Here is a 26,436-nt window from a genome sequence, read left to right as displayed (position 1 = left end):
GGTGGCTCAGCTGGTAAAGAATCCACCTGCAATGAAGGAGACCTTGGTTTGGTTCCTGGGTGGGGAAGTTCCACTGGAGAAGGGATATAGGCTGCCCACTTCAGTATTCTTGGGCTTCCCGGTGGCTCAGCTGGCAAAAAATCCACCTGCAATGCGGGAGACCTGAGTTTGACCCCTGGGTTGGGAAGATCCCCTGGGGTCGCAGTCAGACAGGACTGAGACTAAGCAGAATTTACTAAGTGACAAATTTAAGGCCAAGTTGGTTGACAGTGTTAAGTCTTAAATATTCTTTCCTTTTTCAAATTTAGAAACATTTCAGTTGCTAGTTTTTCAAATATATTTTTTTCTATCTCCTGCTCCCATCTTTCATTGTTTCCATGACTTGTGTGTGTGTGTGTGTGTGTGTTGGTGATTTTCCTTTTGTGTTTCCTTTGGCAGGTTTCTATTATTTATTTTTTATTCTACAGTGTCTTATATTAATCTCACCTAGTGTATTTTTCATCTCAGACATTGTATTTCATCAGAGTGAGCTCACTTTGTTCTACTTAGCATGTTTAACCTTTCCCCTACCTTTTTGAACATCTTAACTGTTTTTATGTTTTAATACCCTTGTTCTAACTTCTATCGTCTGTGCCATTTCTGCTGACTGAGTATGGGATTATAATTTCCTGCTTCTTCGCTCATCTGGTCATTTTTGTATCTGAGGCATTTACAAGTTGGTTGCTAGGTACTAGAAAAAAAATATGTGTTCAGTTATTTATAATAGATTGTATTTATATATACACTTATTTTACATGCATACACACATGAAAGTAAAATAAATGTATATATAAGTACTTTACATACATATATACACACACATGGGCTTCCCTGGTGGCTCAGGTGCCTGCAATGCCGGAGACTTGGGTTCAATCCCTGGGTCAGGAAGATCCCCTGGATCAGGAAATGACACCTCACTCCAGCATTCTCGCCTGGAAAATTACATGGACGGAGGAGCCTGGTAGGCTACAGTCCACTTGATTGCAAAGAGTCGGACACGACCGAGCACACACAAAAAAACAAAAAATACACACCCATATGTAACTATACACACATGGGTGTGTATATAATTATGTGTTTGTAGATTATATAAGTAATTTACTATTAGCTTTTTTTCTGGGATACAATTAAGTTACTTAGATTCCTCTTTTCCAGGCTTACCTTGAGGTATGTAGGCAAAACCAGCCCAGGCTTCCTTTTAGCGCTTTTTTGGCCTCACGGTGGACCAGCGGCCGTGCGAGCACTCTCCTGGGTGCCCTGCTCTCACCCGCTGCACCCTGGCTGTGGGGCATGTGGCCAGTCCAGCCCCGAGAGGCCTCCAGGGACTGACCCACCTCTTTCCAGTGTTTCCGGCCTGGCCTCGGGGAGTCTCAGCAGCATCTGCTGAGCAGACCCAGTGGGACTGGGGGCGAGTGCTCTGCAGACAGCCATGCTCCCGCTCCCCAGGGTGATGCCCCATGACTTCCAGGTGTCTTGTCCTCCCCGAGTTCTCAGCTTTGTTTCTCAGCTCAGAGGCAGCAGAGCTATGTGTGTTTCCCTCCCCGGCGTGTGGCCTTGAAACACACTTCAAGCAGGACTCTGGGGCTCACAATTGTCTCTCTTCTTGGAGATCTGTCCTGTGCACCTCTTTTCCAATGTCTGGAAACTACTTTTCCAAATGTTTTGTCTGGTTTGTATGGCAACAGAGAAAACCCAGCCCTTGCGGCATTAGCCGTATGTCTGTAGGTGGTGAACACACGCTGGGCCAGCCTGAGCTTCTAACTGGGAGGGACCAGACCCTCTGCCCTATTCCATCTGTGGAAGCCAGGAGATCCTGCTCTGTGAAAGGGAACAACCAGCGTTCATTTGCACTTCATTTTTTACCCAACTGACCAGAATAGAGAGTCCTACTCCCATGATTTTTGTAAGGCTCCTAGAGTCTCAAAAGCTTCTGAAAAACATTTTTAAAACTAACATTTCAATTTCACTAACAAAAAAAAAGGGTACATACTTGAGGCATAGATAATTGGAAATGAAAAAAAACTGTTGGAAGCAATGTTTAGGATGCTTGCTCAACTCCCAGAGGGTAGGTCCTCACTCTGAGGTTCACAGCAGGTTGAGACGATGCTCAGGGCTTGGCCTGATCACTGAGTGGTTCCTGGTGCTGCTGTGATCACTTCCTTTGGAGACCTCACTGAGCAAGGCCTGGCAAAGGGGGGAGGGGTGTGAACTGCCCCCCAACCCACACCCCACACTCCAGTGGGGCCAGGACAGGGCCTTGCAGCAAAGCAGCATGTAGCTTCCCGCTGGCTGCCACCTCTGCCTAAGGGGTGGACTCTGCCTCATAACTGCTGTTAAGAGCCTGCAGGATATTCCCGAGCTAAGGAAATCGAGAAAACACTGAATCCTCCAGTGGTCATGATGATGAATGTGTTAGTAAGGGAAAATGAAGGGGAACAGATCAAAGTGGCATCATATAACTTTCACAGTGACTGCAGTACAATTGGGATCCGTTTTTTTTTTTTTTTTTAAATGAGAATGAGGAAATAAAATCAGTACCTTGAAGCCATGTGAGAAATACACCAGGACCTTCAGTCTGCTTGAGAAGGGCAGATGTTGAATTAGGAAAAGAGGATGAAGCTTACTGAAAACACATTTAGAAAACCAGAAACCTTTTAACTCTTACTCTTGAGTTGACCGAGTAGAAGTCACTCTATTGTGTTAATTTGAACCTTTGGCTCTTGGAGGACCCATGGCTGTTGGAGCCACATCTGAGGAAGGCTTCAGACTTGTTATCAAAGTGGGGTGAAATGCAGGGGGCCTATGCCACCTCCTCTCATCATATTAATAATATTTACAATGGAATTTACAGTTACGTGCTTTAGGGTCCTTTGAACGGAGCTGTGCAGTTAGTGGGGTCTTCCTGTTCCCTAATTTCACATCAGACATGAGGGGAGAGGGTGTCACGCCTCTCGTGGATGAGGAAATGGAGTTTCAGAATCGAGAAAGGCTCAGTGGCTGGGCCAGTTCTCAGCCACAGGGACCCACAGGAAATGGAGGCTGCTGACTCCGCGTTCTGCCAGGACACGCTGTCCCTGTGGGACTGGTGGATACACCAGGCTGGTCCTGGGATGACTGTAATTTGCAATCATCTCCTTGTTCTGCCCCACTCAGGCCCTCTGTACCCGCCTGAGTCTGTAGGTGGCACAGTGGTGTCTCCCCAAAAGGCAGCGGGGCTGGGAGCATGGGTCAGGCCAGGCTGGCACCTGCAGAGGTTAAGACGATGCCGCTGGGTGTTCCCACAGCTCCCCCACAGCTGACTGCAGTCATCTCATACTTGGCTAACTATCCTTTTGCAAAAAAGCAGCATAAATCAATCCAGTTCATGTAAGGAAGGGCAAAAACTTGCTAAGAAAACATTCCTGGAGATTGGTCCTCCGAACTGTAGAAGGTGCCTGGCTTTACAGTCAGCTTAGGCATGAGGAGCAGAGGTCGGGCGACAGACATCTAACAATCATGATGTCTGTGACAGCTGTTTGCAGACATGCCTTGTGGCACACTTAACGGCTGAGCCTTTAATACTGTTTGTTAAACTACAGATTAGATAGTAATGACTTTTCATTAAGGCCAAACCATTTAAGGAAATTGACACTACTTTGTATCCCTGAAAAATGAAATACAGAAACCAAATTTATCAAATGGCCTGACTTCCCCTGAACTGACTTACAGCCCCAACTCCCTTCAGATGGAATCAAACTGAAAACTTACAGCAAATTACTATTACAGAGTATTCATTTCCCAGCTAACTGACCTGATTGTATTGGTCAGTCTTCTGACCGCAAGGGCCATCAGAGCAGTGCTGGCTTCGGTAGGGACACAGGGAGGTGTCAGAGGTCATGTAGGGTAGGGACTCCCCCAGGGACGGGCAGTCTGTGTGGTTTTCAGCTGCGTTCAGGCCTCAGTCATTCCCACAGGGTGAAAGTGGAGGTGTGACGACCTCCATGAATTGCACCCTCTATCTTATCAACAGAGCAGACTTCATACTTTACAGTTGGCCCTCCGCAACCCTGGCACAGACCCTGATCAGGGCAGCAGACTGGTGCAATGGCAGACTGTCCTTCTGAGACTGTCACGCAGGTAACGCTCTGGTTCAACTCTGTGAACCAAGACTTGGCTCAAAATATGTACTGAAAAAACAACTTCTGACGTGACCAGATATATATATATATATTTTCTTTAAGTACACCAGTATCTTAAACTTTTTTTTTAACTTTTCTTACAAAGGATTTGCTGTAAGCCTTCAGGTCATCTTGTCCAACCCCAAAGCTGTATTCAAGCGCCGTGGGTCCCAGCCGGGGATGCAGGAATCTGACTTTTTGAGGCAGATCACGACCGTTGAAGAACTGGAACCAAAAGCAAATAACTGCACCAAGGTACTCCCTTCACTTGTGCCACCTTCCCCCGCCCCTGCCCTTGCTGTGTGCCTGCCTGAGCATGCCTACCCACCAGGTCTCCTCCCCAGGTCCTCGTGTGGCACACTCGGACGGAGAAGGTGAACCTCGCCAACGAGCCCAAGTACCACTTGGACACCGTGACGATTGAGGTGTGACGGGGCTGCCCTGTGCCTCGGGCGTGGGGGGCGGCGGGCGCAGACTCGGCTCCTGCCTCCATTTGTTCTGCATGTTCCCCTATGACCTGGACAGTCTCTGTACAGTACAGCTGAGGGCACGCAGGGTACCACTCTGAGAATCTGACTTGTATTCCCCCTGTTTGGCCTTATAATTGATTAGAACTGAACAGGTTTTTGAAACAGATGACAAGTATTTTGTCAACAATATGTTCCCAATTTGTGACTTTGCAACGTGAAGTAATTTTTGTCAGGTTGGTGGCAGTATACGTCACAGGAAATAAAACCCACAAAAAAAGGTCTATGGATTCATCTGTTTAATACAGGGATATGACATTTGTCAGTACTAGGCACCATAAAATGTAAACACAATCACTGTCATAAACCTGGATACACCTCAAGGACGAGTGGCTTGTTCAGTTACCCTGTTTGGATCCAGTGCGGAGAAAGGTCTCTTGCTAGGACTGTGTATACATAGGAAAAGACCCCACTTCCAAGGAAGGCAGGTAAAATCTGACTTCTTCAAACATGTGTTAAACTAAGTCATGTCATAACATCCAGGTTTATCTTCCTTTCACTAACCACGTTCCCTGTTAAGCACATCATAACAACAGCACAGTGAGGTGAATGTGACATAAAAGAGTCTGGATACACTAGAAAACAGTGCTCGGTGATACATTGACATTCATTCTATTTATATGATTAAACATTTGATCATACAGTACCTTCCTACAGGATTACTGGCTAATCTGGGGGTGGGGCTCATACTGTTAGAGGTATTACTAACATGATAACTACTTCCCTTATATGCAAACATGAGAGCTATAATTTCATCGAGAGGGAAACTGATTATGCATGTTGACTGAGCAGCTTCCCAGAGACTGTGTCTGTGAAATTCTGGGAATTGTGAGCAAAGCTGCCCTCGACATGGAACGGTTTCTCAACCTGCTTTTCACCACAGCAAATTCAATCAGTACAGACCAACACGGTCAATCAGGTAACTCTTAATATGAACAAATGGGGGAAAAGAAAAAAACATGTATGTACATGAATGGACAGGGGAACCGGGCGTGTCTGAGCAGGAATGCCGGTGGGGGCTCACTTCCACAGCTGCGTGCTGAGCGTCTGCCCCGACGAGCCCCCGGGCCAGCCTGCAGCCCCCGCCGAGGTGCTGGGCGGCTGCCCGAAGCCCGCTGCCGAGGCCGCGCCACCCAAGCTCAGGCCAGCCATCTGCTGGTTCACCTGCGAACACAGAAAAGCCTTCACTTCAGTCGTTGTTTCTTCAGCCGCCGCTGCACACTGTTCATGGCCAGCCTGTTTTCCCAGAGGCAGCCTTTACCTGAAGCTGACACAGTCAGACTCGGAAGTGTAATAACCATTCTAAGTACTTTTCATCCATGTGAAAAGCAATCCAAGCCCTGGGGTAAAAGCAGACGACCACACAATGCTTTCTCTTGGCCTCCATTTCCTTCCACACGTTAGCCCTGCCCATCAAGTAATCTCAAATCAGTTTATATTTATTCACTTTCTGGACTCAATTTCTTGTCCCCCAAAGATGAACCACAAGTGAAAAAAGTACCAAGGCAATATTTGAATTCGTATCTGAATACACTACTCCAACTTTCAACTACACTAGAAGAGAGTGCTTTAACTACTAAAGACTAAGGAAATGTTTAGAAGTAAAATACTCCAAAATTATGAATTGTATATGATGGCAACTGTTCTCCTGTTACTCAAGTCTTAAATACCTCAATATACTTTCTAAATATTAAAAAGTCATAAAGCATTATTTTTCTTTTGCTACGGAAGTATCTAAAATTAATTTACATTATATGACAAAAGGTGCAGGATTACATGTACTTTTCTTCCAGACTGGAGTTTCACGTGCTTTTTGTGTGTACACATACGACTGGAGTCGTAAGTGTACATAATAAGCCTCCCGCGCTCAGTCGTGTCTGACTCTTTGTGGCCCCATGGACGGTGGCCCACTAGACTCCTCTCTCCATAGGATTCTCCAGGCAGGAATACTGGAGTGGGTTGCCATGCCCTCCTCCTAGGGATCTTCCCATCCCAGGGACTGAACCCCTGTCTCCTGCACTGGCAGGTGGATTCTTTACCACTAGCACCACCAGGGCAGCTCAAGCCTCCTGAGCCTTCTCCTTCTCACTTCTAAGACGGATGCAGAGTGAAGGAAAGGCAAGGAGATTTACCACAAAGTACAGTGGATTCAAAACCTGTGCTCAGGGTGGAACTGTATTAATAAAGTTAATTTGTCTACAGTTCCTCAAAGACAGTAATGTTAACCACGTCACCAATGAAGCATCATGGAGGGGCAGGTCACTTCTTCCCAGGTGCTAAACGATGTCTTAACCCCCCTGCCATGGCCTGCAGATGCCGCCAGGGAGCGCTGGAGCAGAGCATCCCCTTCGGCACACCTGGAAATAATGCAGGGAAGCCCCGGCCCACCACCCGGGTTCAGAGGCCACTCTAACCTGAGCAGGGTCTGCACCAGCATTCTGGCCACACAAAGGCTCTTACTGACATTTGGTACTTACAATTTTTGAAATGCCCAGACAGCAGAGATCAATGTCATATAAACACTCCTTTAAACAGTGATAGTAAAAATTACTTGGAATATTCATGGGCTATACAGTGATTTTGCTAATGTTAATTAAAAATCACTATATACAGTCCTATTCTCTGAATGCTGCAGAGAACAGAAATCAAGGGCAGCCAAATACCAGAGGAACATCAAACAGGAAGCATACAAAGAAGGGTGGGAGATGAACCTACATCTGAGATCTCTGTCTATGGAGCCAGAGAGAAGTCAGAATGGATTTGAAAGAGGAAACACTAAAATGCCATCTCCTGGCTCTTAACTAACAGGCAGAAATGGGATCTCGAAACATGAGATGTAGGACACAAATAAGGATTTGCTTGTATCTTACGGGAATTCCTGAACTAGTGGGTATTCTTTTTAAACATAAATGTGATTATAATATAAGAAATACAACTCTACAAACACATTTAAACAAAAAGATTCTTTATACATCCATGCACAGTAGCCATGGAGAACAGCCTAGATCTCTCAGAAATAGTGCTGTGAGAATGAAAGACTGGGTTTTTTTTTTCCTAATTTGTGGAAGTTACCAAGAACCCTTGAAATTATTAGTGAAAATAAATTGGTCTAAGTTGTTGACATAAACGCCCTCTCAGGGAGCTGGGTTAAGGCTCGGCACGCTAATTTCAAAAAATGCCCAAGATAATGTCTAGCTGTTACACAAACAAATATGGACACTCAACAGTTACAGCTGTGCTGGAATCGGAAATGAAAAACTACGCAACATTCTCTACAGAATGTTCTAAATACAGGAGCAATGGCAGCTCATTTGTCTATCTATTGAGACAGTTTTGACCTTTTATAACATTCTCCCTACTCAATTCTTTCTGCCAGATTGTTACGAGTTAAAAACAAACAAACCCATTGACCAGATAGACCTGGTCTGACTCTGGAGAGGCTGGGGGGTAGTGCCTACCTGGGGGAGGTTCCATGGGCTCTGCGGAGCTGGCTGCAGGCCAAATTTCCCCTGGGCTGAGCCCAAGTGAGCGACCATCCCTGGGGGCCCGACCACGCCCTGCGCCAGCGGCATCACAGCAGTCTGTGCGCTGCCCATGAAGCCATTGGGCACTGGCACGCCCACCATCATGCCCGCGCTTGGCCCCAGTGAGCTGCCCACCAGGCCGGGCGCCGCGGGTACAGGCACGCCCATGGACGGGAAGCCTGGAAACGCAGCCGGTGCTTGTGAGGTAAACGGTAGATTCGTGGGTCCCATAAACACACCTGCAGCAGAAGAACCAAGCAAAGAAAACGCATGAGACAACTGAGATATTGCACACTGCTGCCCTCAATGAGCACAGACAAAGGATGACCAGCTCTAAACTGCCCATGGCAAAAACTTTAATTCCGGTCTGGCTGCTCCTACAGCTCAGGCCAGCTCACACCTTACATCCTCAGGGCCGGTTACTTCCAGAAAGCAGACAAATCAGCTACGAGCCTGAGCAAATTAGAGTGGATGAATCTTGTGCAGCAGCCACATAACATGCCCACTGTGAAGACCAGACGACACAGCAGGGGCTGCTGCTGCTCTGCACGCTCATCTCTCACGACCAGATAAACAGTCAGAGCTGACGGCATCTGGTTTTAATGGAGGCAGCTGGGATGTCATATAATTTCAGTTCACATGTGAAATGCAGCCTGTTATTTCAGAGGAAATGACAGATTAAAACTGCAAACAGTAAATCTTACCATGCTAGTATTTCTTTATAATTATGTTTTTAAAAAATCTCAGAGTTCTTTTGATTTCATGTGTTATCTCAGACTTACTGCTTAACTTATAGAAAAAATACCACAGTGTACAGTTATAAGCTTCATGCAAATCAAGCTTAAATAATTCTTCAAAGATAATCCATTTCCTGTAAGGCTTGTGAAACAATATTAAGTAATATGACACCAAGCTGTTAATCTCAAATGAATAAAGTTTTGTGCATCCTGTATATGCTTTCTATTTCCTAATGCTTCTTTCATGTCAGTTTTGTAGTTGTGCAAACTGCAACAACAGAAGCACTCATTACACAGGACAAACAGGAAGAAACATCGACATTCTAAAACTACAACGGCTGCACTGAAGGCAGGTTTCGATGAATTACCAGGAGCACCCTGCTGCTGGATGGCCCCGGCGCCATACAGAGACAAGATGGAGTCTTTGGAGAGCTGCTTCTTGGCCACCTCTTCTGACTTTGCAGCTTGCTCAGTGAACAGATCCAGATCCCCAGATGTCACTGCAGACAGAGTGGCAGCTGCTGGTGCAGAGGACGTCCCCTGAGACAGATACCAAAACAGGCTGTCGAATTCCACATCACAAACCAGAGCTCACCCATTCCTTGGCATCCAAATGAAGCTGTGAAATTAGAAACTAAACAAACGCAGAAGGTAAAACGGTGACACTGAAGAGAATCACTCCCGAGCCCAGGCAAGACCAACAAGCAGGATAAGGGGCTGACACCTCCTGTTTTGAACCTGAAAATGTAAATGAAGTAGACAGAACCTCTGATGCAGAACTTCCATCACATCCTGGCCACAGCGGCTTCAACAATAGGCATGTGGTGCTGCCCGACGACCAGGATTCCTGGGAGATGTTTGGGCATCTCCTGCAGCAACTACTGCTTCAAAGGAATGGGTATCCCTTAGAATAAAGAACATTTCTAGGGAGCAGTCTCTCAGAGCTATTTGAGATGCTGCCTCCCGGGCTGTGGTCCTCATTTTGCCCCAAATAAAACTTAACTCGCAACTCAAAAAAAAAAAAAAAAAAGAACATTTCTATAGCTATAGCAGACTGCAGGACATTCCTGTAATGACTGATTTTGTCATCTCTGGGGGGAAAAAAAAGTATTGTTTTTCTAAAGCAACATCATGATATTTTTATGAACCTAATCTAATCCATTTTAACCACAACATTAGAATGTTTCCAGACTACCCAGAAATGAGGAACAGCAAATGTGCAACCACCTACACTCTCCCTGACACTTTGCATTCTGCTATGGACAGAAGTGAAGTAAAGTGAAGTCACTCAGTCGTGTCCGACTCTTAGTGACCCCATGGACTGTAGCCTACCAGACTCCTCTGTCCATGGGATTTTCCAGGCAAGAGTACTGGAGTGGGTTGCCATTTCCTTCTCCAGGAGATCTTCCCGACCCAGGGATCGAATCCAGGTCTCCCGCATTGTAGGCAGACGCTTTAGTGTCTGAGCCACCAGGGAAGTCTTGCTATGGACAGGGGTAAGTACAAATAAATACAAATAAACATGTGGACATTTAACACAAAACAAAAATTTTCACTTAATCTCCTATATCTTGCACACACACACACAGTATTACACAGCCACAACTGATACCTCATTTTAATCATCTATACAATAATCACATTTGTATATAAGGAATTGACTTAGATATGAAGAGTTTCAAAGAAATCTATGAAGGCTAGTAAAAACTGGATACGTCTTCTCAAATTATAAAATAAGGTGAGCAGCAAACAGAAGTTAAATCATATCTATGATTTGGCTTGATTTTTTTAAAAAATCAAACATTTAATGTCTTCGCTAAAAAACCTCCCAATAAACTACTATCCATGCTCATAGCTAACTTAAAGAGAACAGTATTTTCAATCTATTATTAACAAATTAAACAAGAATTTTAAGATAGGAAAAAACCATGTATCTTTGCAAAAGATCTGAAATGTGTAAGAAATCAGACATGATGGGATTCAAATGTAACAGTGGGCTTGAATCAAATACACATGCAGCACCAATGCAGCAGCAGAAGGCAGGGCTGAGAGCGCGGGCCTCACAGCTCCCACAGGCCCTAGACTATCACGCCACCGTCCCACGCTCTCCCTGGGGCCTGGGGAGAGGAGCGGCCTCGCAGCTGAGCCTGGGGACCACAAGGCTCGCTCTGCACAATGGTGCGTCAACTGTTCACATTGCTAGATAACAGAGCAACCACCTCCCTGAGTGATCTTCCATCCTAGTTTCTGTTAGTTTCTGTTTCTGCTTCAAAGGAATGGGCATCCCTTAGAATAAAGAACATTTCTACAGCTACAGCAAGACTGCAAGACGGTCCCACATGACCGATTTTGTTGTCTTTGGGGGGAAAAAAAGTTTTGTTTTTCAAAAGCAACATCATGGTATTTTTATGAATCTAATCTAATCCACTAGATCTTCCATCTTAGTTTCTGTTCAAATCTGAGAACCTGCCCCAAACCCTGAGGTCTATTCCCCAAGGAGGGTACACACGTATGAGAACACCCAAAGTGCTGGGGAGGCCACGACTGCGTCTCACACTAGAGCAGCCTCCTGCTCCAGACACAGATGTTTCTTCTGATGAATGCCTGCCTCCGTGTGGATGCAGGCTAAGCAGAGCCGCACCAAGCAGCCTGGCTAGTAAGCCTTCCCACTGCTGTTTGCTTGAGGGGCTCCACGAGCTGGCACGACCACTCCAAGGTAAAGGAGGACAAGGCTGACAGTCAGCGTGCACTTCTGGAGGCCGCAGGACTCCAGCCAAAGGCTCTTTGGATCTGGAGCCAAGCCAAACCACGGTGCCTGGGTCTAGATGCTGTGGGGACGTGTATATTACAGACAGGACAGGTGAGGGGTGGGTTCCACATGTCTCCTATGGGGACACTGGAATGACTCCCCTCAACCTGAAATACACGTGGACTCTTGGGTCAGCTGAGGGCTCCCAGCCCCTCAGGGAAGACCCCACAGCCAAATGGAGAGCTGTCGGGAATCCAGCCCAGCGCGTACTCACATAAGGGTAACTGACCAGAATTCGTACCATACTCGGAAAATCGGGACTGAAAGAAGATGGGGTTCAGAACCCACCAAATTAGGAGACTACGTACAGCCTGTGCATAAAACATGTGCTTGAACTCACCCCTCCCTCCCCGGATTTTTAAAGACATCATTTTGAAACCATGTCTGGATTAGTCTTCACATGTAGTTTGAATGGAAGATGATTCTGTGTATACAATTATTTTAGAGGAATCAATAAAACGAGCATAACTTTGGTCCAAAAACAGTATTCCATAAAAAGAATTAGGTGTGGCTTTAACAACCCACCCTGTTTCCTCCAACTACAGAGGCAGACAGCCTAAGCCTGAAGGCTAGGGCTCACTCCGCTCACCCCCGGCACAGAGGAGCCGCGTCACGGCCGGGCTCACTCTGCCCACCCCGGGCACAGGGGAGCGGCGCCCACAGCCGGACTCACGCCGCTCACCCCGGGCAGAGAGGAGCTGCGCCCACAGCCGGACTCACGCCGCCCACCCCGGGCAGAGGGGAGCAGCGCCCACAGCCAGACTCACGCCGCCCACCCCAGGCAGAGGGGAGCTGCGCCTGTGGCCGGGCTCACGCCGCCCACCCCGGGCAGAGGGGAGCAGCGCCCACAGCCAGACTCACGCCGCCCACCCCAGGCAGAGGGGAGCTGCGCCTGTGGCCGGGCTCACGCTGCCCACCCCGGCCACAGAGGAGCCACGTCACGGCCGGGGTCATGCAGCCCACCCCGGGCAGAAGGGAGCTGCGCCTGCGGCCGGGCTCACGCTGCCCACCCTGGGCAGAGGGGAGCCGCACCTGCAGCTGGGCTCACACCGCACAGGGAGCCTGCTCCAGCCTGCACCTGCTCTAACTCTGGACGGGGCCTCGGCCGGGAGGGGCAAGGCAGCTCTTACCCGCCGAGCACGCTAGACCAAAAGAAACTACTTTTCACGCTTGCACAGCTACGGTATTAGCGTTAAACGATTTTTCACTACCACACATCCCCTCACCTGCACACATTCACAAGGTCGTGAACGTTAACTGTAACAGTACTAGCAACACTCAGTTCCTCCTGTCCTCTGCTGGGGGAGGGAGGAGAGGGGACAAAGCCATAAAATAAAGCTATTGTTTCTGAAAATTAACAGTAATGCTGCACTTAAACTAATGAGTCCTAAGAAATCTATTCGCTCAATTCTAGTGGTTAATTATACAATGACTATCATAATGATAATATGTGTAACAAAAACATATGTCTTTAGTCTTAATAAGACATGAGTTCTTCCTTGGTAATACTTTCTGTCCAATTCCCATTTGGCTCACGTTTTCTACAGAAAGGGAAAAATTTTAAATCTTAAGCTGTATGCTTAAAAGTAACCCATGTTCCTGAAAGTTTACATATTTCACCTTAAAGACAACACTGCATGTTATCATTTATATGTGGAGTCTTTAAAATAAACAAGAAAGGCAAACCCATAGAAACAGAGAAGAATGGTGGTTGCCAGTGGCGCAGGAGGAAGGGAAATAAAAGGGAACAAATTTATAGTCATAAGATCAATGAGCCCTGAGGATCTAAGGCATAACAGGTGATTATACTGTACTGAATAAATGAAATTTGATGAGAGTAGATTTTAGGGATTTTCAACAAAATTAAATTTGTAAGATGATGGATAAGTTAAGTTGGTGGTAGGAATCTTTTCAATTACATTTCAATAAAGCTGAAAAAAAAATTTAAAGTATTTAACAATTTATAATTCTAAAAAAAAAGATGTGATTGACAAGGAATTAAATCTTCAAATATACAAACATCTCAATATAAAAAACAACCCAATTAAAAAATAATGGGTAGAAGATCTAAATAGGCATTTCTACAAAGAAGATATACAGATGGCTAAAAAGCACATGAAAAAATGCTCAACATAACTAATTAAGAGAAATGCAAATCAAAACTACAATGAAGTATCACCTCACTCCAGTCAAAATGGTCATCATCAAAAAGCCTACAAACAATACATGCTGGAGAGGGTGCAAAGAAAAGGGAGCCCTTCTGCACCGCTGGGGCTTCCCAGGTGGCTCGGTGGTGAAGAATCTGCCTGAAAGGCAGGAGAGGCGGGTTCAGCCTCTAGGTTGGGAAGACCCCCTGCAGAAGGCAATGGCAATGCACTCCAGTTTCTTGCCTGAGAAATCCCATGGACAGAGGAGCCTAGCAAGCTACAGTCCACAGGGTTGCAAAGAGTTGGACACGACTTAGTGACTAAACCACCACCATCATCTACACAGTTAATAGGAATGTAAATTGCAGCCACTATGGAGAACAGTACGGAGGCTCCTTTAAAACCTAAAAATAGAACTACCACATGATCCAGCAATCCCGCTCCTGTGCATATATCCAGAGAAAACCATAATTAGAAAACATACATGCACCCCAGCACTATTTACAATAGCCAGGACATGGAAGCAACTTACACATCCATCAACAGATGAATGGATAAAGATGTGGTACGTATATACAATGGAGTATTTGTTGTTGTTTAGTTGTTAAATGATGTCCAGCTCTTCTGCAACCCCATGGACTATGGCTTGCCAGGTTCCCCTGTCCATGGTATTTCTCAGGCAAGAGTACTGGAGTCGGTTGCCATTTCCTTCTCCAGGGGAGCTTCCTGACCCAGGGATCAAACCCGTGTCTCATTCATTGGCAGGTGGATTCTTTACCACCAAGCCACCAAGGAGGCCCAATGGAATATTGCTGCTGCTGCTGCTGCTAAGTCGTTTCAGTCGTGTCCGACTCTGTGCAACCCCGCAGATGGCAGCCCACCAGGCTCCCCCGTCCCTGGGATTCTCCAGGCAAGAATACTGGAGTGGGTTGCCATTTCCTTCTCCAAGCCACCAGGGAGGCCCAATGGAATATTACTCAGCCTTTAAAAAGAATGAAATAATGCCACTGGTGAAGTAAGTCAGACAGAGAAAGACAAGTACCATATGACACCACTTATATGTGGAATAAGTTCATTCCACATGAACTTATAAGAAAGAAGTTCATTTACAAAACAGAAACTTATTTACAAAACAGAAATATAGGCTCACAGACAGAAAACAAACTTACGGTCACCCAAAGGGAAAGAGAAGGGGAGGAATAAATTAGGAGTTTGGGATTAACACACACACACTACTATGTATAAAACAGATAACATCTAGGACCTACTGTACAGCATGGGGAATGATATTGAATATTTTATAATAACCTGTAAGGAAAAGGAATCTGAAAAACAACATATATGTATAACTGAATCACTCTGCCATAAACCTGAAACTAACACAGCATTGTAAATCAACTATAGTTTAATTTTTTTAAAAAAAGAATAAAGGCAAAAAAAAAAAAAAGAAAAAAACATGAAATTCCATGTAATGTTAAGAAGGTAAGTCAAAATTTCTTAATCATTGGTACTTTTAAAAAATCTTGATCACTAATATTGTCTTCTAAATAATTTTTAAAAAATCATAAAAATTAAAAAGTAAGGAACATTTGCTAAAAAATCATGTGTTTGTCTTCATTAAAAAAAGAATATGAGTATTGAGTTTGCTAGAATTTCTTGTTCTGGGTTTTCCTGCACCAATGAACACAAATGAACTTATTTACAAAACAGAAGGAAACACTGTCCAGAGCTGGATCGACAGGAGCAGGAGAAAAAGACAACTGGCTTTTAGGACATGTTCACATACCCACAGTTCAAAACCTCTTATGGAAGTACCCTGTGGATCACGGGCAAGGCTGAAACAGTTCGACTTTCCCCACTTACTCATTCTAAACTCTGTCTGTCTAAAAAGTAAGAGTCAACAAACTTCAGGGGATGACTACTTAGGCTTTGTGGGTCACAGAGTATCTACTACTACCTAGCTGCAAATTCTCAACTTGCTTCTGCCGTGGAAAGCAGCCACAAACAATGCCTAAGTAAAAGGAGTGGCTGTGTTCCAATCACACTTTGTCTGCAAAAACAAGCTACAGGCTTAGCTTGCCAACTCCTGGCCTAAATAAAGATCAGGAGGCTTTCAAATCAGAAACAATTCAAAATGGAAACTTTCCAAGAAGGAAATACATAGTGATCCTGTAAAAGCACACTCCCACACAATACCTGAGCCGGAGGCATGACAGTTGCAGGTAAGGGGTTAGAGATCATCGGTCCAAAGATGTCCAGGTCATCGTTCAGGGCTGGCCCCACGACTGCACTCCCATTGGTCACCGGCGCCTCGGCAGGCCCATCTGAAAAGAGCACAGAGTCTCGTCCTAAAGGTTCTAGAATGTCTTAAAAGTACCTGGAACATGGCATTATTCTAAAACTTAACATATAGTTAAAAGAAAAGTTCAGAATGTTAACAACAAAATATATATACCCTCCTTTAAAAAAAACAAACAAATATATATATATATGCCCACCTCTTACCCAGGCTATACCCTCTTTCCCAAAGAAACCACTTTCAGTTTTGTTTGTTCTCAAAGAAACAGTCTTTACCCACTGGTTTCTAGGTATGTATGCAAACCCCCTTTTCACCAGTGGTACTACACTATTCACACTATTCTGTGTCCTGATGCTTCCTTACATGTAAGGTGCTGTTCTGAGTACTTTACATATATTAATTCATCTAATCCCCATAACTATATAGGACTGGATGAGACAGACCCACTTTTGAGGGAACCAGCTAAGCTGGGATTTGACACCACCTTCCTGCAAACGCTGCCTCTTCATAAAGGCACGCATGTGTGTTTCCAATAGTAGTTCATATCATGTTTACCTAACCTTGGAAGTAAATATTAATGACTTTAAATTCCTGAAATGTTAAAATTTAAAGTTATATAAGGGATAGAAAGAAAACAAATGTACCCTACATACTGATTCTGTAGGAAGTATCACAAAACACTGAAATAAATCCTTTCTTTATTCAGACATAGTGACCTTCAGCAATGGCCCCAGATCAGCCCCCTGCTCACCCTCACAGCTCCCATATCCCCTCCTCATGGCAGCCCAGAACTTACAAGGTGTGAAGTAGGGGCTCAGGTGGGATGCAGGGCAGAGAGCTGTGAGACCGGGGTTTCAGGGAATGGGACCCGGCCACAGCTCAGTCCTCTGTAGGTACAACCTCGAGGAAGACCTTAGAATATCACAACCCCATCTCCGGGGACTTACATCCCAATCAAGCTTCTACTTTAACAGCTTCCAATCTCATTTTGGAAAAAAAAAGTCCTTTCCATCAGAGGGGATTGGAATGCAAAAGTAGAAAATCAAGAGATACTTGGAGTAACAGGCAAATTTGGCCTTGGAGTACAAAATGAAGCAGGGCAAAGGCTAACAGAGTTTTGCCAAGAGAACACACTGGTCATAGCAAACAACTTCTTCCAACAACACAAGAGACGTACCTACACATGGACATCAACAGATGGTCAACACCGAAATCAGATTGATTATATTTTTTGAGGTCAAAGGTGGAGAAGCTCTATACTACAGTCAGCAAAAACAAGACCGGGAGCTGACTGTGGCTCAGATCATGAGCTCCTTATTGCCAAATTCAGACTGAAACTGAAGAAATTAGGGGAAAACACCAGGCCATTAACCTATGACCTAAATCAAATTCCTTATGATCATACAGTGGTCAAGGGATTAGATCTGATAGAGTGCCTGAAGAATTATGGATGGAGGTTCATGATATTATACAGGAGGTGGTGATCAAAACCATGGCCAAGAAAAAGAAATGAAAAAAGGAAAAATGGCTGTCCGAGAAGGCCGTACAAATAGCTAAGAAAAGAAGAGAAGTGAAAGGCAAAGGCGAGAAAGAAAGATATACCCACCTGAATGCAGAGTTCCACTGAACAGCAAGGGGAGATAAGAAAGGCTTCTTAAGTGAACAACGAAGAGATTGAGGAAAACAACAGAATGGGAAAGACTAGAGATCACTTCAAGAAAATGAGAGATATCAAGGTAACATTTCAAGCAAAGATGAGTACAAAAGGACAGAAATGATATGGACCTAACAGAAACATAAGATATTAAGAAGAGGTGGCAAGAAAACATAGAAGAACTGTACAAAAAAGATCTTAATGACCCAGAAAACCATGGTGGTGTGATCACTCACCTAGAGCCAGATATCCTAGAGTACAAAGTCACTTTGGAAACATCACTACAAACAAAGCTAGTGGAGGTGATGGAACTCCACCTGAGCTATTTCAAATCCTAAGAGATGATGCTGTTGAAGTGCTGCACTCAATATGCCAGCAAATGTGGAAAACTCAGTAATGGCCATAGGACTAGAAAAAGTCAGTTTTCATTTCAATCGCAAAGAAAGGCAATGCCAAAGAATGCTCAAACTACCGTGCAATTGCACTCATTTCACATGCAAGCAAAGTAACGCTCAAAATTCCCCAAGCAGGCTTCAACAGTACATGAACCGAGAACTTAATGATGTTCAAGCTGGATTTAGAAAAGGCAGAGAAACAGAGATCAAATTGCCAACGGTGCCAAGGTGGTGACCTTACCTGCCTCCTGTGAAATCTGTATGCAGGTCAAGAAGCTACAGTTAGAACTGGACATGGAACAGCGGACTGGTTCCAAATTGAGAAAAGGCGTACATCAAGGCTGTATACTGTCACCCTGCTTATTTAACTTCTATGCAGGGTACACAATGAGAAATGCCAGGCTGGATGAAGCACAAGCTGGAATCAAGACTGCCAGGAGAAATATCAATAGCCTCAAATACAGAGATGACACCACCCTTATGGCAGAAAATAAAGAGGAACTAAAGAGCCTCTTGATGAAGGTGAAAAAGGAGAGTGAAAAAGTTGGCTTAAAACTCAACATTCAAAAACCTAAGATCATGGCATCTGGTCCCATCACTTCATGGCAATAGACGGGGAAATAATGCAAACAGTGATATGGACTTTATTTTCTTGGGCTCTAAAATCACTGCAGATGGTGACTGCAGCCACAAAATTAAAAGACGCTTCCTCCTTGGAAGGAAAGTTATGACCAACCTAGACGGGATATTAAAAAGCAGAGACGTCAGTTTGCCAACAAAGGTAGGTCTAGTCAAAGCTATGGTTTTTCCAGTATTCATGTACAGATGTGAGAGTTGGACTCTAAAGAAAGCTGAGTGCAGAAGAATGGATGCTTTTGAACTGTGGTATTGGAGAAGATTGTGGAGAGTCCCTTGGGCAGCAAGGAGATCCAACCAGTGAATCCTAATGGAAATAAGTCCTGAATATTCATTGGAAGGACTGATGCTGAAGCTGAAACTCCAATACTTTGGCCACCTGATGCAAAGAACTGACTCCTTGGAAAAGACCCTGACGCTGGGAAAGATTGAAGGCAGGAGGAGAAGGGGACGACAGAGGATAAGACGGTTGGATGGCATCACCAACTCGATGGACTTGAGTTTGAGTAAGCTCCAGGAGATGGTGAAGGCCAGGGAAGCCTAGTGTGCCTTAATCAATGGGGTCACAGTGAGTTGGACACGCCTGAGCAACTGAACAGCAACAACAATCTCATCTGATCTCTCTGATGAACCATACATGTCTCAAAGGCACACAGGTATCTTCTAAAACCTCTTCAAAATGAGGTGGATGGACGTCTTGCATACAGTAGGACTTCAAATATCTGGCAAATTTAATGGAAGCTCTACCACATACTGGGTATTTCTATCACAACCCACAGGAACTCATAGATTTCTTCTCTTTCTTGAAGTGTAACTATGGAAATTTGTATCTTTTATTTCCCCGTTTCCACGTTTAAGCTTCAGGGAAACAACTCATCATTAATTTCAAGGAATAAAGGGTCACAATAATCTTTACTACTTAATTTGTAAAACTGTATGAAAACCATGAAAGGTTAGTTTGGAAATATTTCTCAATCATTTTCAGTGATATCACATTATCAGAGCAATAAGAAAGAAATATTCAGCGTATACATGTTTATGTGTTACACATGTTAGATCTCTATCAAGCACTATGGACAATTTAAAGATCAAGCAATAAAACGATGCACAGACTACTACTAATTTATAATATACAGAACTTTAAGCTAACACACAACCATGATGTAAAATTCAAACACGATTTACACATGACGGTATATTCCCCATATCTAGCTCATTCAAAATGGCAACATGCATTTTGAAATTAGACCTCTTTAAAGAGCTACTGCATGTCTTTCAGCCCACTACCAGCGCAGCACATCAGAGAGTACACGTCAGACAGAGCGGTGAATGAACCACAAGTAACGTACTTTAGAAAGACAGGGTTTCCTAGGTTAAAAACACAAACAAAAGAACACGTTGCCTGCGGCATCCACAACTCAGTAACGAAACTCAAGTGGCAACACCGCCCGTGTCAGCGGTGCCTGCACTCCTAAGCTGCAGAGCGGAGGACGGGGAAACCACCTCATCAGGCTCGTTCACTCTACCACACCAACAAGGAAGCACTACGAGTGCAGGAAACACGACCACATCACAAGCAAATTAACCTCACAAACAGAAGCACATGTCCTCCAGAACAAACCATGACCAAGAGGAAGAAAAGCGAAAAAAAAAGAAGAAAAGAAAAACCCGACAAGTTGAGCCTAAATAACTACTCTCAGTTTTTCAGTTAAAATTTGTTGCTGTTTTACGTAACAGCAAACACTGTAACAATCAGGAAAAATTTATATTTCAAAAAATTTTAAGTGTTAGAAAATACTATTAACATTATTATTAGTATTATTATTTTCAGTGAATCGGGAGAAATGCTGTCAACTGATTTTTTGCCACAGAACATGTCAGTTGACTTACACAGCACCAGTAAGCTCAGGATGTGATATGTGAGAACAAAGACGTTCATTTACTACAAGCAAATAATCTATTTTCATTCTTTTATAAACTGTACATCCTTCAGAAATTTTAAATCTGTTTGAAGCAGTACATTATATGCCACTAAGGATACTAATTTCTTTATACTTTGAAGTCTAAACCCTGATCAGTACTTAGTAATACATTATCTAATCTATAAAATGACATGTGGCACTTTATTTGGTTTTCAAAGTCTTATTTCACCTTTCACAGCCTTAGGGTCACATATGTGACTAATAAAAGTAAGAGTCAGCACTCAGTATAGTGTTTGCTTTGTGCCAAGCCTGAAAAAATACAAATACACACACATACACTTGTCCAGTCTTTATTATAACGCTGTGAAGTGAAAGAAGGAAAGAAAGTGAAGTCGCTCAGTCATGTCCGCCTCTTTGCGACCCCATGGACTGTAGTCTACCAGGCTTCTCCATCCATGGGATTCTCCAGGCAAGAATACTGGAGTGGGTTACCGTTTCCTTCTCCAGGGGATCTTCCCGACCCAGGTATCGAACCCAGGTCTCCCGCATTGGAGGCGGACGCTTCAACCTCTGAGCCACCAGGGAAGCCCATAAAAGAGGTACTAAAACTACCCTCATTTACAGATGGCAAAAAAATGTTAAACTTGTCCAGTATCACAGAGATACAACAAAGTCTTAGACTGTAATCTTAAATTCAGTTTTTACTGTAAAAGTGACAAATTCCTGCCAAAGATGCAAACCACACAAAAATAAAAGTTCCCTTCCACATGTGATAGTGATGGCTACACAAAAATGTGAAAGAACTTAATGCCATGAAAACTTAAAACTGATTAAAATGGTTAAATTTTAATGTGTATTATACCCAATAAAAAAATCCCTATCATTCATTTTGTATGCTTATAAGGATGAGTAAGGAGAAGGCAGTGGCACCCCACTCCAGTACTTTTGCCTGGAAAATCCCATGGACAGAGGAGCCTGGTGGGCTGCAGTCCATGGGGTCGCTAAGAGTCAGACACGACTGAGCAACCTCACTTTCACTTTTTACTTTCATGCACTGGAGAAGGAAATGGCAACCCACTCCAGTGTTCTTGCCTGGAGAATCCCAGAGACAGGGGAGCCTGGTGGGCTGCCATCTATGGGGTCGCACAGAGTCAGACACGACTGAAGCAACTTAGCAGCAGCAGCAGCAAGCATGAGTAAAAATATGCTTAAAATAATGTATATACAATGAGAGTTTTCTTAAATAAAATTGTGTTATGTATACGTGGGTGGGGCAGACAGGCTGCATTTGATGACACTGCATGGACCTACGGTAACTTGCAGCTTCAATCCTCCAACACTGGCATGGAGGTAGCTTCCAGACCAGAACCACTGCAGACCCAGAGCAGTACCATGCACAGTCCTGACCCTAATGCGGGCAGGGCTCGCTTCCTCTACAGTCATCAACATGCCTTCTGCTCCCACTACTGCACTGGAGAACAGCTGCATCCTCGCCTTCCATTAAGTACGTGTGTGTGCTCAGTCCTCAGGCACGTCCAACTCTTTTGTGACCCTATGTCCATGGGACTTCCCAGGCAAGAATACAGAATGGGTTGCCATTTCCCCCTCCAGGGGATCTTCCAGACCCAGAAATCAAGCCTGTGTCTCCTGCAGTGCACGCAGATTCTTCACCACTGAGCCACCAAGGAAGCCTTTTATATATAAACTGGCCTTTGGAAATCTCAGAAAGGCATTCCAGACAAAAAACAAAGCGGGGCTTTCTTTGTAATCACCTCTGGCAGCGAGTGAAGCTGCCATGAAAGTCAACTTACGCGAGCCCAAGGGACTCTGGGATCCTTTAGAATGAGGCAGTGGAAGCGTCTGCTTAGGGACCGTGGTCTCTGTGCCAACACTGATATCTGTGTCGAGTGACTGGGAAAGGTCTTCTCTGAGCTCCACAAACCTAAGGTGAAGAACTCTCCCAGGCCCGTGTCCCACCTCACAGACAGCACGGAACACAGCTGTCCTCTCCTCTCTCCCCTGAAGTCTCCCCTCCACAGGATCCTCTAACATGATGGAGTAAAACCCCCCTCGATTCTCCTTGTTACTAAAAAGCCAAGCATTCATAGAACTGTTGAAAAACAAAGCCTTTTAACTTAAATGAAAACTTCTCAACCTTGGAAAATCAGCAAACAAAATCCCAGCGTATCTCCCCATTGGATTTCAATGATGGTTAATTTGACTTACCATGTTTGGCTTGCTAAACACATTGTCTACAAAGAATTCTCAAATCACCTCAAAACTTTTATTTTTTACTACAGGATAAGATCTTGGTTTTTTACCTGTTTTTTCTCCATATTTGAAGCTATGTGATTGAAGTACCTCTGTTAATAGTTCCCTGATATAAAGTTGGTTAAAATTTCATCTTTTAATAGATCACTTAGATAATATAATGTATGGGTTTTCTGTTGCTTTTTCAGGCACAGAAGATGGAGATTTTGTAACAAAGCGTTGTTACATGGCAAGAGGGTAATGATAAAATTGAAGTTTATCATTCCTTTTCATGGTAACAATTTGAGGACTGGAGAAAATGTTCAAGATTAAAACTTGATGCTCAACCTTTAAAAAACACTTCTATTTTTTATTTTCAGGATTTAAATAGGACAACTGAAAATTATATTACCATCATTATAAACATGACCTGTTCCCTAAACTTTTTAAAAGAATATTCACATGCTATCACTTCTGTCTGTATAAAGCATGGGAAGGGCTCCCCTTCATTACCTCCAGTTTCAGAAACGCAGGGCCCAGAGATTAAAGACTTGGAGTCAATTCTCTAGTGAAGCAGCAAAACTTGGACTAGAACCAAGTCTTCGGACCCCAAGACCAGTGAGGCTCTTTTAAGCTGCATTTCACAGAAGTCATGTAGTTACAACTGTATACAACTACAAAGAAACCATCTAAACTCTGAAAATCAGAAACCAGCTTTTAGTTGATAATTATCTGTGCTGTTAAGAGAAGCACTGAGGTGACCAGCTCGGAAAGTGCGGCACAGCACAGCCTCAGAGCTGTCTCTCCCCGCGGCATCCTCCGCCGAGCCCGGCGCCTCCCCAGCGCACAGCGGGAGCAGGCAGCGTGGCCACAGCGGGCGCTGGGCTACAGGCGGACATAGGCAGCCCCACCACCGGCCCTGCCGCCCAGCGCAGCCTCTTCCCCAAGTGCCCACCAGCAGCACAGGCTCTGCTGGCTAAGGGAAAGCTCAGAGACCACAAAAGCCACAGAACATCAAGGTGTTAAAAAAGCTTTTCAGATAAATATTTTAAAATTTAGAAAGAACGAGTCTTATTCAAATTAAGTGGTTTAAATACTGGAAAACGGTACAATTTAAGAAAAATAATTAAATCCACATCAGTTACATCTGTTTTGTACAGATATGTGCACACACACCCAGACAAATGAAAAACTCTCCCCTTCCAGGGAGGAGGGGGCCAAACACAGTGTATGTGTGTGTGTAGAAGCCGTGTGTGTGTAGAAGCCGTGTGTGTGTGCAGAAGCCATGTGTGTGTAGAAGCCATGTGTCTGTGTGTAGAAGCCATGTGTGTAGAAGCCGTGTGTGTGTGTATGTAGAAGCCATGTGTGTGTAGAAGCTGTGTGTGTGTGTAGAAGCCGTGTGTGTGTGTGTAGAAGCCATGTGTGTATGTGTGTAGAAGCCATGTGTGCGTAAAAGCAGTGTGTGTGTGTGTAGAAGCCGTGTGTGTGTGTGTGTGTAGAAGCCATGCATGTGTGTGTAAAAGCAGTGTGTGTGTGTGTGTAGAAGCTGTCTATGTATGTGTGTAGAAGCCATGTGTGTGTGTAGAAGCTGTATTTGTGCACGTATGTCTAGAAACCGTGTGTTAGTGTGAAGCTCTGTGTGTGTGTGTGTGTGTGTCTGCACAGGTGTGTGTAGAAGCCGTCTGTGCAAACAGCGTGTCAGGACTGGGCTCCCTGCTGGGGGAGGAGCAATGCTGCTCCATCAACATGCAGAAACAGCAGCTGGTGGACAAGACATGTAATAGGAGCACGGAGTACACGGAAAGCCCAAGGCAAATGGAAGAAACTTAGCTGGGACAACATCATAAAGAATGATAATGAAGCACGAAGGACCCCTTGAAGAGGCAATGAGCAAACAGAAGAAATCAGGACAACGCACTAAAAGAGAAGAAATTCCAGTCTCAACGGCACAGCATCAAGTTTACAATCAGCTGCTTGCGGGTAACTGTTCTTTCTCCTTTACCTTAAGATTTCAGACTAATGTTAGTAGATGATGGTTTATACTGCACACATTCCAGAATTCAAAAGAAAGGTTAAATGTTTTGAGCTAAAGAAAGCAAGTTGTTAAAAATCAGTGCTGCAGCTCACATGAACAGAAGGTCTGCCCAGCACAAAAATATGACAACCTTGTGAAGGCCGTTTCTACCAAAGAGAAACCCTCGAGGCAGCTGTCTATTAACCTTGGGTATATCAGAACTCATCTGACACCGAAAATCCAAGTGAGTAACGGTAAACAAAGCACTTAAAACAATCTTTAGTGCCTTCTTCTTGGTCTATTCCAAGTGCCTTTGAATGATATTGTGTATAAACTAAAAGGAAATAAGAATATAACACTTTGGATTTTAATAACATTTTTAACACTAACATTTGTAAGTTCTATTGCCAGGTACTCTGATCATGCTTTATATGAAGTGTCTGAGTTAAATCCTCACATCACCTCCAGTGAGTTTTACACAGGAAGACTGGGATTTCAACACACCTCTGCTGGTACAGCTGGATAACTCCACTGCTCTAACCCTTCTGAGCAGCTTCTGCTGGTTCCCCCAAACAGAAGCAGTGCCCCTCGCTTGTCCCAGGTTAAACCAGCTCTCCAGGCAGCTGTCGCGCCTCCCAAGAAGAGGGCACGAAGGGTGAAGCTGGCCTCGCTGCCCAGCTGGGCACAGTCCCCGCTTCCTGCTGAGCCCACGAGACCAAGGCCCTCTCCCCACCCCACCCCCGCAGCCACTCCAGCCCGGATGGCGGGCCAGACAGACCCCCGACTCCTCCCCAGTGCAGGCGCCTTCCTGACGCGGTGTTCGGTCTGTGCCGGCATCTGAACATGCTGAGCACGCTCTCCTGGCACCGTGCCCACAGTCGAGCACCCCCGTCCACCCTCTGCCCTCTCAGAGAGATGGGGGCTGCCTCCTCAACGGATGCCCGGCACAAAGCAGATGCTCAAAAAACGACTGATGAAATGCTTTCCAAACACACATTAGGAGGATGTTTCTTGGTGACTGGAGCCATGGGGTAAAACTGTTAGGGTAAGCACACTGACTGAAACCGCCCACCCTGGCCAGGCACCATAGTCGCCATTTGCATGAGCTGTTTTACAACATTAGTCCTGGTAAGGAACACGCAACTAATAAGCCTCCACCAACCGGAAGAGTTCGGGAAAGGTCAAAAGGAGACACCACCTGTCCGACCACCTCCCAGAATCCTCCTCTCTGGCTTCCATCTTGGCTGAACAAGCCCTGAGTCAGAATGATTGGCTAAAGACAACCCTGAGACTAATCCCAGCACCATAAAACCCGAAACAGGAAGC

At 44.7% G+C, this 26,436-nt stretch overlaps 2 protein-coding genes across 15 annotated transcripts in view; one reads left to right on the top strand and one right to left on the bottom strand.

The window, feature by feature from the left end:
* Window positions 1–9,357, top strand: part of B3GAT2 (beta-1,3-glucuronyltransferase 2) — a 103,629-nt gene extending 94,272 nt beyond the window's left edge. The window contains exons 3-5 of one of the 2 annotated variants that reach the window (XM_086316784.1): window positions 4,303–4,451; window positions 4,541–4,621; window positions 9,236–9,357. In XM_086316784.1, the coding sequence (XP_086172910.1) occupies window positions 4,303–4,451; window positions 4,541–4,621; window positions 9,236–9,331 (326 nt within the window). In that variant the 3' untranslated portion in view covers window positions 9,332–9,357. Of the gene's footprint in view, window positions 1–4,302; window positions 4,452–4,540; window positions 4,948–9,235 lie in introns of those variants that run through there. The other variant, XM_086316783.1, reaches the window with a different exon arrangement.
* SMAP1 (small ArfGAP 1) overlaps window positions 4,948–26,436 on the bottom strand; it is a 189,828-nt gene continuing 168,339 nt past the window's right edge. For all 13 annotated transcript variants that reach the window (XM_086316778.1, XM_086316769.1, XM_086316773.1 and 10 more), the window contains 4 exons: window positions 16,137–16,264; window positions 9,353–9,524; window positions 8,182–8,486; window positions 4,948–5,887 (listed from right to left, as the gene is read on the bottom strand). In XM_086316778.1, the coding sequence (XP_086172904.1) occupies window positions 5,744–5,887; window positions 8,182–8,486; window positions 9,353–9,524; window positions 16,137–16,264 (749 nt within the window). In that variant the 3' untranslated portion in view covers window positions 4,948–5,743. The remainder of the gene's footprint in view (window positions 5,888–8,181; window positions 8,487–9,352; window positions 9,525–16,136; window positions 16,265–26,436) is intronic.

Source organism: Bos grunniens, chromosome 9, assembly GCF_055505025.1.
Source record: "Bos grunniens cultivar Pamir isolate PY7600 chromosome 9, Bosgru_T2T1.0, whole genome shotgun sequence".
Taxonomy (NCBI): Eukaryota; Metazoa; Chordata; class Mammalia; order Artiodactyla; family Bovidae; genus Bos; species Bos grunniens.
Note: the sequence above shows the minus strand (reverse complement) of the source record. Positions and strands in the feature narration are given on the sequence as shown.